Source organism: Trichomycterus rosablanca, chromosome 3, assembly GCF_030014385.1.
Source record: "Trichomycterus rosablanca isolate fTriRos1 chromosome 3, fTriRos1.hap1, whole genome shotgun sequence".
NCBI lineage: Eukaryota > Metazoa > Chordata > Actinopteri > Siluriformes > Trichomycteridae > Trichomycterus > Trichomycterus rosablanca.
Window position 1 is genome coordinate 31,311,456 of NC_085990.1, and position 17,857 is coordinate 31,329,312.

At 41.8% G+C, this 17,857-nt stretch overlaps 1 protein-coding gene across 1 annotated transcript in view; it reads right to left on the reverse strand.

The window, feature by feature from the left end:
• Positions 1-643: 643 nt before the first annotated feature.
• LOC134309820 (LYR motif-containing protein 4B) overlaps positions 644-17,857 on the reverse strand; it is a 70,230-nt gene continuing 53,016 nt past the window's right edge. Inside the window, exon 3 of the mRNA XM_062991164.1 lies at positions 644-1,011. Within this exon, the coding sequence (XP_062847234.1) occupies positions 943-1,011 (69 nt within the window). The 3' untranslated portion in view covers positions 644-942. The remainder of the gene's footprint in view (positions 1,012-17,857) is intronic.

The following is a 17,857-nucleotide window of genomic DNA, read 5'->3' on the forward strand; positions in this document are numbered from 1 at the left end:
TCCTCTCAATGTTTCTTCCTTGTAATTTTAGGGGAGTTTTTTTCTTGCCATTGTCGCCCTTGGCTTGCTCAGCAGGGTTTTTTTGGTCCTGGATTCTGGGAAGTTGCTTTGAGACAATGTCTGTAGTAAAAAGCACTACACAAATAAATTTAACTTAGCATTCTTATTTAGCATTCTAGTTTTACCATTTTATACAATACTGTAACACTTTTCACTCTCTGGCATTGCCCAAAATAGGATTCTTCTTGTGAGCCTGGTTACTGTCAAGGTTTATTCCTTATGCATTTCAGAGAGTTTTTCCATGCCACTGTCACCACTGACTTGCTTATTTGGGTGTGAAAAAATGCAACATTTTTTATTTATGTACCTTAAAACACTACATAAATAAAATGGAACTGGACTCAACTTCATAGCTAAACCTTTACACTCAAATTCCAGAAAAAAAAAATTCAGACTATTATCACAAAAATGTCAATGCTAAACCCCACAGACATTGTGTAACATGACCTTTATCCCTGTATCTCTTGCTCAAAGCTAACACACTATCTATTTTTACTCATGTGGCCTTGTGGGATTTGACATGTGTATGATGTGAATCATTAGCAGCTATTTAATTTAGAAAAGCCATTAGGAATCGAGCTGCTTGTGATAATGGAAACTAACATAACTTTATTGAAAATAGACAAACTATACATATAGTGACATCTACCCACAGTTAAAAACATGACTATTGGGCTACGAAGGCCGAATGTGTGAATGCGTGGTGGTTTTACTGTGTTGCTGCTTTTCAGAACAAGACAGTGTTAATTTTTATGAAGTGTCATCTGTGAACAGAGATTAGAACATCAGTCCAAAATGCCACCACCATCACTCATCTCCTGTAACTCAAACCACTGTTCCACTTCTTTCCTGTAAAACACCTTCCTCTTCCTCCATGCTCGCTCAGATCAGTTTCTTTGGTTCTGACTCCACCACTGTCCTCTGAGTCTCGTACATCTTTCCTATGGCCACCTGCAGATACAAGGACAGAAAACAAAGTGAAAACTTTTCTGAGAGGTTCATTCAACTGTAAATATGCAAATGCAAATGTATGACGGGACGGTGGTAACTCAGTGGGTAGAGCTCTGGACTAGAGCTCTGCCAAGCAGCCACTTTAGCAAGACCCTTAACCCTCTTGGCTCCAGAGGCACCATGCAATGGCTGACCCCGAGCTCTGAGCCCAGCTTTCAAACGAGCTGGGATATGCAGAAAAAGAATTTCATTGTACTGTACACATGTATATGCATATTTGACAAATAAAGGCTTTCTTCTATTCTACTTAAAAACGCAGCCCTGAGTTTTCAGAACAACATATCAACAGTGAATCTGCAATGCTGAAGCATACTGTTATTATATACTTACCAAACACTGCCCAAGAAAAGCTTTATTCACTATGCAAAGTAGGCTCAAATATGCTAGCCCTCAACCACTGAGATCCGGGAGCTGAATCCCAGTGGTGCTATCAGCCAGTTATACAGTGTATCACAAAAGTGAGTACACCCCTCACATTTCTGCAAATATTTCATTATATCTTTTCATGGGACAACACTATAGACATGAAACTTGGATATAACTTAGAGTAGTCAGTGTACAGCTTGTATAGCAGTGTAGATTTACTGTCTTCTGAAAATAACTCAACACACAGCCATTAATGTCTAAATAGCTGCAACATAAGTGAGTACACCCCACAGTGAACATGTCCAAATTGTGCCCAAAGTGTCAATATTTTGTGTGACCACCATTATTATCCAGCACTGCCTTAACCCTCCTGGGCATGGAATTCACCAGAGCTGCACAGGTTGCTACTGGAATCCTCTTCCACTCCTCCATGATGACATCACGGAGCTGGTGGATGTTAGACACCTTGAACTCCTCCACCTTCCACTTGAGGATGCGCCACAGGTGCTCAATTGGGTTTAGTCCATCACCTTTACCTTCAGCTTCCTCAGCAAGGCAGTTGTCATCTTGGAGGTTGTGTTTGGGGTCGTTATCCTGTTGGAAAACTGCCATGAGGCCCAGTTTTCGAAGGGAGGGGATCATGCTCTGTTTCAGAATGTCACAGTACATGTTGGAATTCATGTTTCCCTCAATGAACTTCAGCTCCCCAGTGCCAGCAGCACTCATGCAGCCCAAGACCATGATGCTACCACCACCATGCTTGACTGTAGGCAAGATACAGTTGTTTTGGTACTTCTCACCAGGGCGCCGCCACACATGCTGGACACCATCTGAGCCAAACAAGTTTATCTTGGTCTCGTCAGACCACAGGGCATTCCAGTAATCCATGTTCTTGGACTGCTTGTCTTCAGCAAACTGTTTACTGGCTTTCTTGTGCGTCATCTTCCTTCTGGGACGACGACCATGCAGACCGAGTTGATGCAGTGTGCGGTGTATTGTCTGAGCACTGACAGGCTGACCTCCCACGTCTTCAACCTCTGCAGCAATGCTGGCAGCACTCATGTGTCTATTTTTTAAAGCCAACCTCTGGATATGACGCCGAACACGTGGACTCAACTTCTTTGGTCGACCCTGGCGAAGCCTGTTCCGAGTGGAACCTGTCCTGGAAAACCGCTGTATGACCTTGGCCACCATGCTGTAGCTCAGTTTCAGGGTGTTAGCAATCTTCTTATAGCCCAGGCCATCTTTGTGGAGAGCAACAATTCTATTTCTCACATCCTCAGAGAGTTATTTGCCATGAGGTGCCATGTTGAATATCCAGTGCCCAGTATGAGAGAATTGTACCCAAAACACCAAATTTAACAGCCCTGCTCCCCATTTACACCTGGGACCTTGACACATGACACCAGGGAGGGACAACAACACATTTGGGCACAATTTGGACACAATTTGGACATGTTCACTGTGGGGTGTACTCACTTATGTTGCCAGCTATTTAGACATTAATGGCTGTGTGTTGAGTTATTTTCAGAAGACAGTAAATCTACACTGCTATACAAGCTGTACACTGACTACTCTAAGTTATATCCAAGTTTCATGTCTATAGTGTTGTCCCATGAAAAGATATAATGAAATATTTGCAGAAATGTGAGGGGTGTACTCACTTTTGTGATACACTGTACACTCACACAGACAAGGCTAGCCATGTCTGGGAAATAGGTGGCTGAACAGCCTAGCCACTGGGAGGTGCACTTGTCAGTCAGTGCACTCTCAAGTGCTGGTCCCAAGCCTGAATAAAAGTGATCAAGTTTGTATCAGGAAAGGCATCTGGGGAGCAGCCAAAATGGGAAAAACAGTTATGACAATAACTCTAAAGGTTAAACTAAAGAACATGTAAATTGATTTTGCAATTTGTAGTTGGTGCTTGGGTGGCATTGCAGTCTTTAAGCTAACCTGAACCCCTGAGTGGTGCTATCAGCTAGAAGGGCATCCACTCAGACATGATTGGCTATGTCATGGGGGTTGGGGTTGGGCAGGTTGAAGCCATGAGTTCCTGCCTTATTGCAAAACTACCTACGATAAAGAAAAATATGCAAGGAAAACAAAGTGAATAAATGTATTTTTACTTACACACAAGTAAGAGGGTTAAAAAGGCAATAATTTCTTTACAGCTCACTGCTGTAGACGATGACAGAATTTAAGAGTGGCGAAATGTTTAATTAGACGTCAACTTAATGTCAACAAGATATTTGAAAGGCGTGCCAGATCAAAGCTTTTTTGTGTATCTAACCTGGAATTCAGTAGTTAATATTGAACCTTTGGAAACAAATCTAGAAGCTTGAAGGACAGAGAAAAACTATTCTTAAATTGTGTTTATTTAATTTTGAAGCTGAACTACCAAATTACCACATATTTAAAAGGACTGATCGTGATGAGATTACTTTCATTAATGAATGTTGCCTTGTTAGAAATATAGACATGCTGAAAGAAACATGCAGTAATTGCAAATTAATGTACAGTACAGCACTTGGATCACAATAATTGCCATTCGCCTCTATAACTGTATTTTGGCACAGATTAGGGGTATCCAAACAAACCCAATAATTAACTACTTGTCTACTTGCTGTTATTCAGCTCATTTTGGCACTTAGAGGTATTTCTGTTACGTGTTTCTAAAGTTCATTTTTATTGTTGCTTATTACCAAATTATATTAATTTTAATAAATCACTATTAAACAGTTAATGTGGTGAACTGCTTTAAACGTACTCCTACATCTGTTCAGCAACGTGTCTCTTTTACAGCATTGATAGCCCACATGTCAGCAAACAGAAGCATTGATCAAATCACACACAAAGGTTTGTTTGCACCAAGGGTGGATTTGTTGTACTTTGCATGGCTTATTGATCGTGCTGTTATACTCTCACATTGCAGAGAATTTCTCTTCTTCTCTAAGCAAAGAACGGCACACAGCCATAGTCAGTCAAAATATTCAGTAGAACTGATTTGACTAAGAACAAATCGTGGAATGAATATATTCAGAACCTGAACATTTTGTGAATTTCTTTATTTGATCATTTATTTATACCAGCAGCTTCTTTTTGGTCAGAGTCATAAAAACTCTGAGCACTAGCTGCAGAATACAACCTGGAAAAGGTGCCAATGTTTATTTATTAGGATTTTAATGTCATGTTATAGACTTTGTTTACATTCATGATAGAACAGGTAGTTACAGGTCACACATTTATCAGTTCAAGTTCAATGTCAAACACAGTCATGGACAATTTTGTATCTCCAGTTCACCTCACTTGCATGTCTTTGGACTGTCGGAGGAAACCGGATCTCTGGAAGGAAACCTATGCAGACATGGGGAGAACATGCAAACTCCAGGACCTTCTCGATGTGAGGCTACAAAGCTACCCACCGAGCCACATATCAGTGCACAGTTTGGGCTGGTCCCAAGCCCAGATAAGTAGGATCAGGAAAAGTATCCAGTATAAAAAAAAAAAAACAGCGCCAAATGAAATATAAGGTCAAATCATCCTCTGTGGCAACCCCTAACGGACGCAGCCAAAAGAAATTATTCATGTATTAAAGAAAGCAAAAAAAAACGTCTATATAAAACCTACGCAGTTGTGAGGTTTTTGTGTTTTTTATTAAAAAACATGGCACTGCAGTGTCACATAGAAGAGAGGAAAATTAGACAAAAGTTTATGAGCACGTGACAAAATCAAAGCAAGCGGAAAGTCAAAAATAAACCAACATGGAAAGATTTCACAGCAACATGAAAAGTGGCCATTTGGATCAGACTTAGTACATTTTGGATCCGACTAGTAAATTAGACTGTAGTCTGGGGTCTGCACCTCTCAATAGCTAGGTCGTTTGGCCAACCCCTATCCCTAAACAAACACAAACCCCACAGACACACTCCAAAATCTTGTGAAAAGCTCATAGTCCAAACTGGTGCCACAATTTAAAAAGCATATAAATGATTTTATACACAGGTGAAAATAGGTAAAGGACCATAATGACTGACGTTGAATACGTTAACTCAGTTATTAAAAGGGGGTCCAAATAATTTTGGCCACATAAGGTGTACGCTTGTGAAGTCGTGACTCATGGGGCAAAGAATAAGTTGCATGCAGCAAATCACACAAACATGACCTCAAGAATCAATGCCATACGTGTCATGGAAAAACTTTGGGATGCCAAGTCCATTTGTAGACTGTGTGTGAAGGCTTTTGTGTACAGGGGGTGTGTTTTGTGAGTGTCCATCTGCTGGCCAGACTGAGACCCCACTGCGTTTGTCTGTACACACTCTTCTGTTTACAGCATGCATCATCAAAGACGTTGGTATGTGTCAGTGTTCGTCACTGTTGTGTATACATATAGACCAAAAGTATTTAAAATAAATCGATATTAATTTAACATTTTTCAAAAAAATCCAATTAAAAGTGCAATAAAAAGAAGAATCTGTGATCTGTGAATATTATAAATTCTCTTGAATCTTTCATTAACTAATAAAAGTACAGATTAAAATTGCACATTTAATTACCCAATTGCATTATGCTTCCTCTCCACTGATGCCGATCCCTGCCCTGATTGAGGAGAGCGAGACTGATACACACACCCTCAGACACGTGTGCAGTAACCAAGTGCATCTTTTCACCTGCACGAGGCGACTTCATATGTGGATCAGCTTTGTGTATGGAGAGCCACACCCTGATCAATGCGTTATTCCTCGACTCTGTGCAGGCGCCATCAATCAGCCAGCAGAGGTCGTAATTGCCTCGGTTATGAGGAGTCCCTATCCGGCTCCCACCCTGTATGAACAACAGCCAATCGTTGTTCTTGTTGGTGCCCCTCCCAGCTGCTGAGTTTCAAACCGACGAGTTCAAAATGTCAGCTCTGATGTGCTAGTGTGTTTTACTGCTGCGCCACCTGAGCACATTTACAATTTGATGCCTGCAACACACTCAAAAGAAGTTGGCACAGAGGAAAAATAAGAATGCGAAGTTAAAGTTACAGTGATTTGAAACATTCCACAATAAGCAGGTGAATTTGCAGCAGGTGAGGGTCGGGGCTCACCACTCTGTACAAACTTTCATGAGAAAATTGTCAATTAGATCAAAAAGAGCATTTTTCAGTGCAATATTGCAAATAATTTAGGTTGTTCACCATCTACCATACATAGTATTGTGAAAACATTCAGGGAAGTGCAAGACCGGAAACCATTAACCGTTAAATGAGCGTGACCTTCGTGCCCTTGGACAACATTGCATTAGAAACTGTCATTCTACCGTGCTAAATATAGCTACATGGGCTTGGGATTACTTCAGAAAATGATCATTACTGACAATTACGCCGCTGCAACAAGAAACACAACCTGAAACACTAACACAAAAGAAATCTGTACATTTATTCTATGCATTTTTAATTTTTAACGCCATGTCAGCTGCTATGGCTATGATCATGGCTGAAAAATACATTCAGTCTTTAAACATCACAGTAGGGGGTCGATTTGCTTTCTTTACTTGTGTGTATAGTGGTTAGAGTGCTTGTGTCACTATGAAGGTGTAGAGTTTCATTGTTTTTTCATAACTTATATGGCGTTTTAAGTGTCTTGGAGTTCATTGGGCCCGAGCGTATTTCAGATGGACTGAAAAAAGACGGTGGCAGATGAGTCTAAATTTCAGCTTGTATTCAGAAAGCTGAAATTCAGAGATAAAAAGATGCAGGGTTTGCTAATGTAAAGTGTAGAAGAGTACAAAAGTCTATTTCAAGCATTCGTTAGTAACTTGCTGTTCCTGTGACATGGCGCATTCGTCAGTTTGAGCAGCTCACTGTGACTCCAGCCTGTAACCCGTTTAGAGAAACTGTGCACAGAGGCTCATGGAAACACATACAGAACGTTAAAAAAACTGCCAGATTATATGGAGGTGGGTGGCACTGCTGAGCTTGAAGGTGTCCTATAAAGGTAAGATCAATCACTATAGTGCTCTAAATGGCAAATGGAACACCATTTATATGCAGGAACATGTTCAAATTCATCAGCCTTGGGTCAATCCTACTGTTTAGGATTCAGTTTGTGGCTCGGCCAAGCAGCCAGTATTTGGTCTTTAAGCAGTGCCATTATCCCTCTTTGCTCCAGGGGTGCAGTTTTATAACTGACCCTACATGCTGACCCCCCATCTTCTAAACAAGCGAGATGTGTGTGTGTGCATGTAGCCCAATTAAATAAAAACCTATTGTATATAAAGCCCAAGTGTACAAGCTTATTTCCAAAAACTGGGACAGAGGGAAAAAGGTCAATCAAATCAGACAGCAATGATTTTCCAATCCACCTTAAGCTCCATTCAGTTATTTTTAACCTAAAAAACTGTATTGTTATCTTATTTACACTGATCAGCCATAAAATTAAAACCACCTCCTTGTTTCTACACTCACTGTCCATTTTATCAGCTTCACTTACCATATAGAAGCATTTTGTAGTTCTACAATTACTGACTGTAGTCCATCTGTTTCTCTGCATGCTTTGTTAGCCCCCTTTCATGCTGTTCTTCAATGGTCAGGACTCTCCCAGGACCACTACAGAGTAGGTATTATTTGGGTGGTGGATCATTCTCAGCACTGCAGTGACACTGACATGGTGCTGGTATGAGTGTATTAAACACCTCACTGTCACTGCTGGACTAAGAATCATTCACCAACCAAAAATATCCAGCCAACAGTGCCCCATGAGCAGCGTCCAGTGACCACTGATGAAGGTCTAGAAGATGACCAACTCAAACAGCAGCAATAGATGAGTGATCGTCTCTGACTTTACATCTACAAGGTGGACCAACTAGGTAAGAGTGGCTAATAGAGTGGACAGTGAGTGGACACGGTGTTTAAAAACTCCAGCAGCGCTGCTGTATCTGATCCACTCATACCAGCACAACACACACTAACACACCACCACCATGTCAGTGTCACTGCAGTGCTGAGAATCATCCACCATCTAAATAATACCTGCTCTGTGGTGGTCCTGTGGGGGTCCTGACCATTGAAGAACAGGGTGAAAGGGGGCTAACAAAGCATGCAGAGAAACAGATGGACTACAGTCAGTAATTGTAGAAATACAAAGTGCTCCTATATGGTAAGTGGAGCTGATAAAATGGACAGTGAGTGTAGAAACAAGGAGGTGGTTTTAATGTTATGGCTGATCAGTGTACATGCTCATTCTAAATGTGACTTAATTAATACACAATGATAACAGCATCCCGTGGCACCTGTTTATCTGTCAAAGGTATTAAAACTGGTAGTGTTTTGTACTTCTTTAAATAGCTAAAATTTTTCTTAAAATTTTGCCTATTGGCCAAACTTTTTTGGAACTGGGTTTGTAAATACTAATGAAATATTTGTAGCCACATAACTGAGCTGATAAATACTACACTAAAACCAAAGGGGGTCTATTTATATAATCAGAATCAGGCATCCAGCAGGAGTTCAGCAGGTAATAGGTACTGTACTGTTTATATGTGCAGGGCTGCTTTAAAGATGAGCTTTTCAAGTTTGGTGAATAGGGGTTGGACAATGAAACTGAAACACCTGGTTTTAGACCACAATAATTTATTAGTATGGTGTAGGGCCTCCTTTTGCGGCCAATACAGCGTCAATTCGTCTTGGAAATGACATATACAAGTCCTGCACAGTGGTCAGAGGGATTTTAAGCCATTCTTCTTGCAAAATAGTGGCCAGGTCACTACGTGATGCTGGTGGAGGAAAACGTTTCCTGACTCGCTTCTCCAAAACACCCCAAAGTGGCTCAATAATATTTAGATCTGGTGACTGTGCAGGCCATGGGAGATGTTCAACTTCACTTTCATGTTCATCAAACCAATCTTTCACCAGTCTTGCTGTGTGTATTGGTGCATTGTCATCCTGATACACGGCACCGCCTTCAGGATACAATGTTTGAACCATTGGATGCACATGGTCCTCCAGAATGGTTCGGTAGTCCTTGGCAGTGACGCGCCCATCTAGCACAAGTATTGGGCCAAGGGAATGCCATGATATGGCAGCCCAAACCATCACTGATCCACCCCCATGCTTCACTCTGGGCATGCAACAGTCTGGGTGGTACGCTTCTTTGGGGCTTCTCCACACCGTAACTTTCCCGGATGTGGGGAAAACAGTAAAGGTGGACTCATCAGAGAACAATACATGTTTCACATTGTCCACAGCCCAAGATTTGCGCTCCTTGCACCATTGAAACCGACGTTTGGCATTGGCACGAGTGACCAAAGGTTTGGCTATAGCAGCCCGGCCGTGTATATTGACCCTGTGGAGCTCCCGACGGACAGTTCTGGTGGAAACAGGAGAGTTGAGGTGCACATTTAATTCTGCCGTGATTTAAATTCACCCGAACATCCCTTTCAGACAGCTTCCTCTTGCGTCCACAGTTAATCCTGTTGGATGTGGTTTGTCCTTCTTGGTGGTATGCTGACATTACCCTGGATACCGTGGCTCTTGATACATCACAAAGACTTGCTGTCTTGGTCACAGATGCGCCAGCAAGACGTGCACCAACAATTTGTCCTCTTTTGAACTCTGGTATGTCACCCATAATGTTGTGTGCATTGCAATATTTTGAGCAAAACTGTGCTCTTACCCTGCTAACTGAACCTTCACACTCTGCTCTTACTGGTGCAATGTGCAATTAATGAAGATTGGCCACTAGACTGGTCCAATTTAGCCATGAAACCTCCCACACTAAAATGACAGGTGTTTCAGTTTCATTGTCCAACCCCTGTATATTTAGTGCATACATCAAGTATGCTGCTGTAAATCTGTTGCCTCTGTTTCTATGCCTTACACACCCACTCATAGAAACCTTTCCTACTCTCACGAAACAATGATTTCAATTGCATCATGTGCCACATGGCCATGTGGTGATGAGAGGCATGTACACAACACTTCTTTGAACTTCCATAACCTCGAATAGCTGCCTGGCCTTCAACCAACACACACATGAGCATGTAGAGACATAACACACACAAATAGACATCATGTCCTGCATTTCAAAGTTGTGTGTAATCACATCCAATTAAAAACTGAACGTACATAAATCTTTCCAGATAGTTTTGTCATTTAAATATTAAATATAATCTGTAATTGCAGGATTATACTTATTTTAAATATTTTAGTATAAAGTCTTATAGAAAAGAGTTCTTTCTAAGTAAAATATGCTTAATCCACACATTCTATACAGCAGGGTTTTTAAAACTTTTTTACAAGCAAACCAAATTTTGTCCATGATTTTAACCGCTACACAGGCGACACAAACAATGCATCAAAACAAAACTCATATTTTATTCTATTTTATTTATGGATTTTCTCCCATTTTCTCCCCAATTTAGCATAGTCAATTTGTCTTCTGCTGCTGGGGGATCCCTGATTGCAGTCGAGGTGGGTATATTGCTGCTCACGCCTCCTCCGACCCCGTGCAGCCCTTAACGGAACCCTTTCTCACCCATGCGGTCTGCACAGGTGCCTCTCTATCTGCCAATCAGGGTCCTTACACAGCGTTTGAAGACCCCACACACATAGTCCGGTCATCCCGCTGCTGTATGCACTGCCAATTATGCCCGCTAGATGGCGCCCAGCCGACCGGTGGCAACGGCGAGTTTCAAAATGAATATATTTTAATATACAAAAAAATAGTGCAAACCTGGTCCCACTGTGATCTACAAGATGTAGCATAAAGCCCACCCAAAGGGGGCATTCATTTCGTGTTTATGCGCCTATTTAAATTCTTTAATTGAATAATTAATATTTTTCTCTGCAAAACCATTTTTTGGCTCGTGACCCTTGGGTGAAAATCCCTGATCTACAGAGAACAAACCTGAAGATTTTTTTTCCCCTTTTTCTCCAACTTTAGCGCACCAATTTCTGTCCATCAATCATCCTCTCACTAATGCTGGTCCCTGCTCCTGTTTGGGTAGGACAAGGCTGCTCCACGCCCCCTCCGACACGTGTACATCTTTCCCATCTCCGTGCAGGCGCCATCAACCAGCCAGCAGAGGTCGTAATCGCACTAGTCTGAGAGAGAGTCCCCATCCGGCTTAAACCCGCCCCTATATGAACAACAGGCCAATCGTTGTTCATGTGGCCGCTCAGCCTCAGCCGGTCAGCAGAGCCGAGATTCGATACGATGTATTCAAGATCTCAGCTCTGGTGAACAGCGTGTGTTTTTACCGCTGCGCCACCTGAGCGGCAACTTTTTATATATTGTATTCTTTATATTGTAAATACAAATGCACATATATGTACTTTATTGAGTTTCATAACAGGTGTAAATCCCCTAAATAAAATAATAAATCCCTTAAATAATGGAAATTATATGTTTCCCACCTTGTAGCAACAGTTTAGGAAAGGCATTTCCTGTTCCAGCATGACTGTACCCCTGTGCAGAAAGCCAAAGTCAAAGAAAGGCTTTTAAAAAAGCTTGGTTTAAAAAAAAACTCCAGTGACCTGCACAGAGCCCTGACCTCAGCCCCACTGAACAGCTTTGGAATGAACTGGAACCTCCACGGAGGCTTTTTTGACCAACATCAGTGCCGAGCCATACAAATGCTTTTAGACTCAATGGGCACAAATTCCCACAGACATACTTCAAAGTCTTCTCATAGAGGTCACTCTATTTTAATATCAATGGGATTTCCAACAAGCTTATAGTCAGGTGTCCAAAGACATTTGCCCATATAGTGTATATAGTAGTGATTTCGCATCATCACATAATATGAGAGTTATTATAAATTTGCCTTTTGTATTTTTTACTTGGCTTTGAGTTAAAGCTACATAGACACTTTGCATATGATACAAATGAACTCAGCCAAGCAACCCAAACTATTTCTTGTTGGGTTAAATGTTGGATGAGTGTGCTGTTATTGCACCAGAGCTGATGGCCCTATTCTGCTGTCCTGTACCATCACTGAACTCTGCTTACACTCCAGCTGCTCAGGACTAGCACAGTGTCACACCAGCCAAAAAAAATCCACTGTGACAAAAGCCTCTGGCTGAGCCGAGAACATCTAAATGCTCTGCTCAGTGCCACCCTGCACACTGCCAGCAAAGACCAAAGTGCTTAGGAGCCTGCTAAAGTCATTCCTCACTTTTTTTCCACTTAATTTTTACTAACCACTTTATCCTGGTCAGGGTTGTGGTAGACAGGAACATTAAAACCACATCCTTGTTTCTACACTCACTGTTCATTTTATCAGCTCTACTTATATACCATATAGAAGCACTTTGTAGTCCATCAGTTTCTCTACATATCTTTTTAGCCTTCTTTCACCCTGTTCTTCAATGGTCAGGACCCCCACAGAGTAGGTATTATTTAGGTGGTGGATCATTCTCAGCACTGCAGTGACAATGACAGTGGTGGTGTGTTAGTGTGTGTTGTGCTGGTATGAGTGGATCAGACACAGCATTGTTGCTGGAGTTTTTAAATACTGTGTCCACTCACATTGTCCACTCTATTAGACACTCCTACCTAGTTGGTCCTCCTTGTAGATGTAAAGTCAGAGACGATCGCTCATCTATTGCTGCTGTTTGAGTTTGTCATCTTCTAGACCTTCATCAGTGGTCACAGGACGCTGTGCACGGGGCGCTGTTGGCTGGATGTTTTTGGTTGGTGGACTCTTCTCAGTCCGGCAGTGACAGTGAGGTGTTTAAAAACTTCATCAGTGCTGCTGTGTCTTATCCACTCATACCAGCACAACACACACTAACACACCACCATCATGTCAGTGTCACTGCAGTCCTGAGAATGATCCACCACCCAAATAATACTGACTCTGTGGTGGTTCTGTAGGGGTCCTGACCATTGAAGAACAGCATGAAAGGGGGCTAACAAAGCATGCAGAGAAAGTGTCTCTATATGATAAGTGTAGCTGATAAAATGGACAGTGAGTGTAGAAACAAGGTGGTTGATTTAATGTTATGGTTGATCTGTGTGTGTGTGTGTGTATATACAGTATATGTATACAGTGGTGTTAAAAAAAAATAGCAGTCCAACACCATTAACCGGATAAATCACTGTTTTAAGTAGAAAATATATTTCTACATTGCAAATTCACTTGAAAGTGTAGTAGAGTAATGAAAACAAAACAAACCCAACAATTAGGACATGCATCCCACTCATTCTGAGTAATCGAAGCATTGATTGAAAGGGGCTTGTTCAAAATAATAGCAGTGAGGAGTTCAGTTGGTGAAGTCATTCATTCTGCAGAAGAACGGGTGTCAATTTTGGCCCTTATTTAATGTAGGAGGGGGCAAATGTTGCACATGTTGGTCATAGCGCATTTCCTTCTGAAATACTGGGTAAAATGGGTTGTTCCAGACATTGTTCTGATGAACAGCGTACTTTGATTAAAAAGTTGATTGTAGAGAGAAAAAACATACAGAGAAGTGCAGCAAATTATAGGCTGCTCAGCTAAAATGATCTCAAATGTCTTAAAGTGAAAACCAAAACCTGAAAGACGCAGAAGGAAGCGTGGAACTACTGTTCAATTGGATCAAAGAATAGCCAAAATGGCAAAGGTTCAGCCAGTGATCACCTCCAGAAAGCTCAAGGAACATCTGAAGTTACCAGTGAGTACAGAAGATGATTAAGTGAAGCCAATTTACCAGCAAGAACTCCTTGCAAAGTCCCGTTGTTAAGAAAAAGACACGTCCTGAATGGGTTTAAATTTCCCAAGGAACACATTGACTGGTCCAAAGAGAAATGGCTCAACATTTTGTGAACTGATGAAAGCAAAATTGTTCTTTTTGGGTCTAGTGGCCAGAGACAGTATGTCAGACTTCCCCCAGGCAATGAATTCAAGCCACAGTACACTGTGAAGGTAGTAAAGCACAGTGGTACAAAAAAATTCCTGTTCAGAGGTGCCAGAAGTTGGTTGACTCCATGCAACACAGATCTCGGAAACAATTGTAATGCCACTAAATATTAGTTCAGTAATTTAAAGTAAAGTGAAACCTCAAACATTTTTTCAGTTTATAGATACATTTTTGAGTTTTTAAAGAAAAATGCTGCACTGCTATTTTTTTGAACAGCCTAATATTTATTTTTCTTAACTTTCTGTAAAGGATGAACACAAACTGGCTACATTTTATTAATGTTTTGATTTAGAATTGAAAGTGTAGTATTTTCAGTGCATTTGCATTTATGGAAATAAAAGTTATTACATTGATTTTGTGCTTTATTCACTTTTTTTTTTTTTAAATCACTGCTATTTTTTTGAACACCACTGTATATCAGGAAATATATACACACAGTACATACTGGAGAGGATATTGCAACTGGCCAAAAATAGCACTCATATGGGATATGTACTAATGAACTAGCAGCTGAAAGAAATAAACTCCTCATCTGAAGATACGTTATGCTTCATTTGCTGACAAATATAGTTTTTCAAGCTAATTCTCATGTTAATTGCGGGCTCAAGCGCACACACACACACACACACACACACACGAAACAGGATAACAAACAAGATCACAATAGTGTTACAGCTCTTTTACCCAGACATCTGCATACTACCTAAAAAAACACTCCCTCAGTGCAGCTTGTCTCATACACATACACACACACACACACACACACACACACACACACACACACACACACACACACACAAAGTCAATAAATTTTTCTAATAGAGTTTGCTCTTTCTTCCACTTGAACTGACTGATATGACATTTTTTTCATTACATTTTCATGTTTTACAATCGCTTTATCCAAGGTCGCCGTGAGTCTGGGTGGGTCCGTGGGTCTGACTTGAAAGACTGGACGCAATTCTTCGCTGGGCAGGACCACGGTGGATCCGGTTCACCCAGAAACACTGGGACAAGGGAGAAATAGCCTGGACAGTGCACCAATGCATCACAGTGCTTCGTCCACTGCCCAGCCCAGCTCAGACATGGTCAATTATGTCTGCTAAGGGGGCTAGTGTATTTTACTTCTGCATCTAATGACATCTTTAAAACAAAAACGAGTCAGACATGTGACACTTACTGCAGTTCTCGTACATTAATATGATTGACTAAAGAATTTGCTTTAAAAAAAAAAATTTCTGCCGATTTTAGCACGTCCAATTTTTACCCAATTGCGTTATGCTTCCTCTCAACTGGAGCTGACCCCTGCCCCGATCTAGGAGAGCAGGACTGACACACACCCCCTCTGACAAGTGCGCAGTAGCCGACTGCATCTTTTCACCTGCACAAGGCGAGTTCATATGTCGATCAGCTTTGTGCACGGAGAGCCACACCCTGATCAGCGTTATTCCCCTGTGCAGACGCCATCAACCAGCCAGCCGAGGTCGTAATACGCTTAGTTATGAGGTCCCAGCTCCTGTGAACAACAGCCAATCATTGTTCATGCAGCCGCCCAGCCCAGCCGGATGGCAGAGCTGAGATTCGATACGAAGTATTCAAAATCCCAGCTCTGGTGTGCTAGCATGTTTTACCACTGCGCCACCTGAGCGGCATAAAATCATTTTTTTAAATAAAGATGCATCAAGTCATTCTACTGGGATTCATTTAAAATCGCTCTGTAACTAATATACAGCATATGTCCAGAAGTATGTAGACACCTCAATTTTAGCTTGTTGGATGTCCCATTTCAAAACCATGTAGACTAAACAATGCTCTAAATAGCTTTTTTTTATCCCAGACATTGGCTGTAATTGCCAACAAGAGCTTCCTAACAAAATGTTGGTAATTTGTGATGTCAAGATATTTAATTTTTGATTTATAAGTTCAAAGATGTGTGTAAATTTGAAGCTGAGGTGTGCACCCAGTGTTTTTGGTTGGCTCTGCCACAATCAGGATAAATGAGCTATTATTTTTTAGGATTTTAACGTCATGTTTTACATTTATGACAGGAAAGGTAGTTAATGGTTACACAAGAAGTTCATACAATAAGTTCAAGTCTTTAATATCAAACACAGTCATGGACAATTTTAATCTCCAATTCACCTCACTTGCATGTCTTTGGACTGTGGGAGGAAACCGGAGCATCCAGAGGAAACAGACGCTGACACAAGGAGAACATGCAAACTCCACACAGAAAGGACCCTCGACCGCTCCACCTGGGAATCGAACCCAGGACCTTCTTGCTGTAAACCGACAGTGCTACCCACCGAGCCACTGTGCCGGCAAATCAGCTATTAGAATAGAACAGAACATCTTTATTTGCTGGGCAGTGATAGCTCAGTGGTTAAGGTACTGGACTAGTAAACAGAAGGGTTGCCGGTTCAATCCCCGCCACCACCAAGTTACCACCAAGTTGCCACTGTTGGGTCCCTGAGCAAGGCCCTTAACCCTCAATTGCTCATTGTGTTCCGCTCACTGTGTAAGTCGCTTTGGATAAATGCGTCTGCTAAATGCTGAAAATGTAAATTTGTCGTATATACACATACAGATGTACAGTACAATGAAATTCTTTCTTTGCATATCCCAGCTTGTTTTGAAGCTGGGGTCAGAGCGCAGGGTCAGCCATCATATGGCACCCCTGGAGCAGAGAGAGTTAAGGGCCTTGCTCAAGGGTCCAACAGTGGCTGCATGGCAGAGCTGGGATTCAAACTCTCAACCTTTTAGTTGATAGCCCAAAGCTCCACCCACTAGAGCGACAGTGGGACAATTAAAAGAATTAGAAGAAATGATTCCAACAAAATGATGTTTGAGGGTGTTTATAAAATCAGCACATTTGAACAAGTGTTGTTGGGACTCCACAGAGATTCCACACCCTGTAGCTGGCAGACAGATGTCTACACGGGACTGTCAGGACAGCACAACAGCTGGACCATGTCAAACTGAAGCTGCCTGTACCATCAGAGCTGAAACATTACCAGAATCTACCCCTATAAAAGAATGACGCGTGTAAGCGTGTGCAGGCTCTTTGTAATGCGCCACTAGATGGCAGTAGAACCATGTTCGAATCTTTAGACATGCCAGGGGTGTGTCTGAGTGCAGAATCTACCCTGGTGTAAGGGGGCAGGGCTGAGAATGGAGGTGGCACCACGCACAGCCAATCAGTATGCAGCAGGTACACGCATGTTAATTGTTGCGGCTGCAGTAGGCACCCTGTGTCACACTGCAGATCCTATCCAGAATTCCCCCATCCCATCCCACACACACACACACACAACCATCACTGAAGTATTACCAGCCATCTCTCACACACACACACACACACACGCCCACATACCCAGACGTAGATCAGTCCTGTGGGTAATTGTAGCCAGAATACAGTGTTCATACAGAAAAAGAGCTAGGACTAGTTTTGACCCTTCTCCCCCACCCTTAGCGCTCACCTTAAAGACTAAAACAAAAAGGTTTTGTATTCGGAGCATCTTGCTGCAACCTTAACGAAATTCT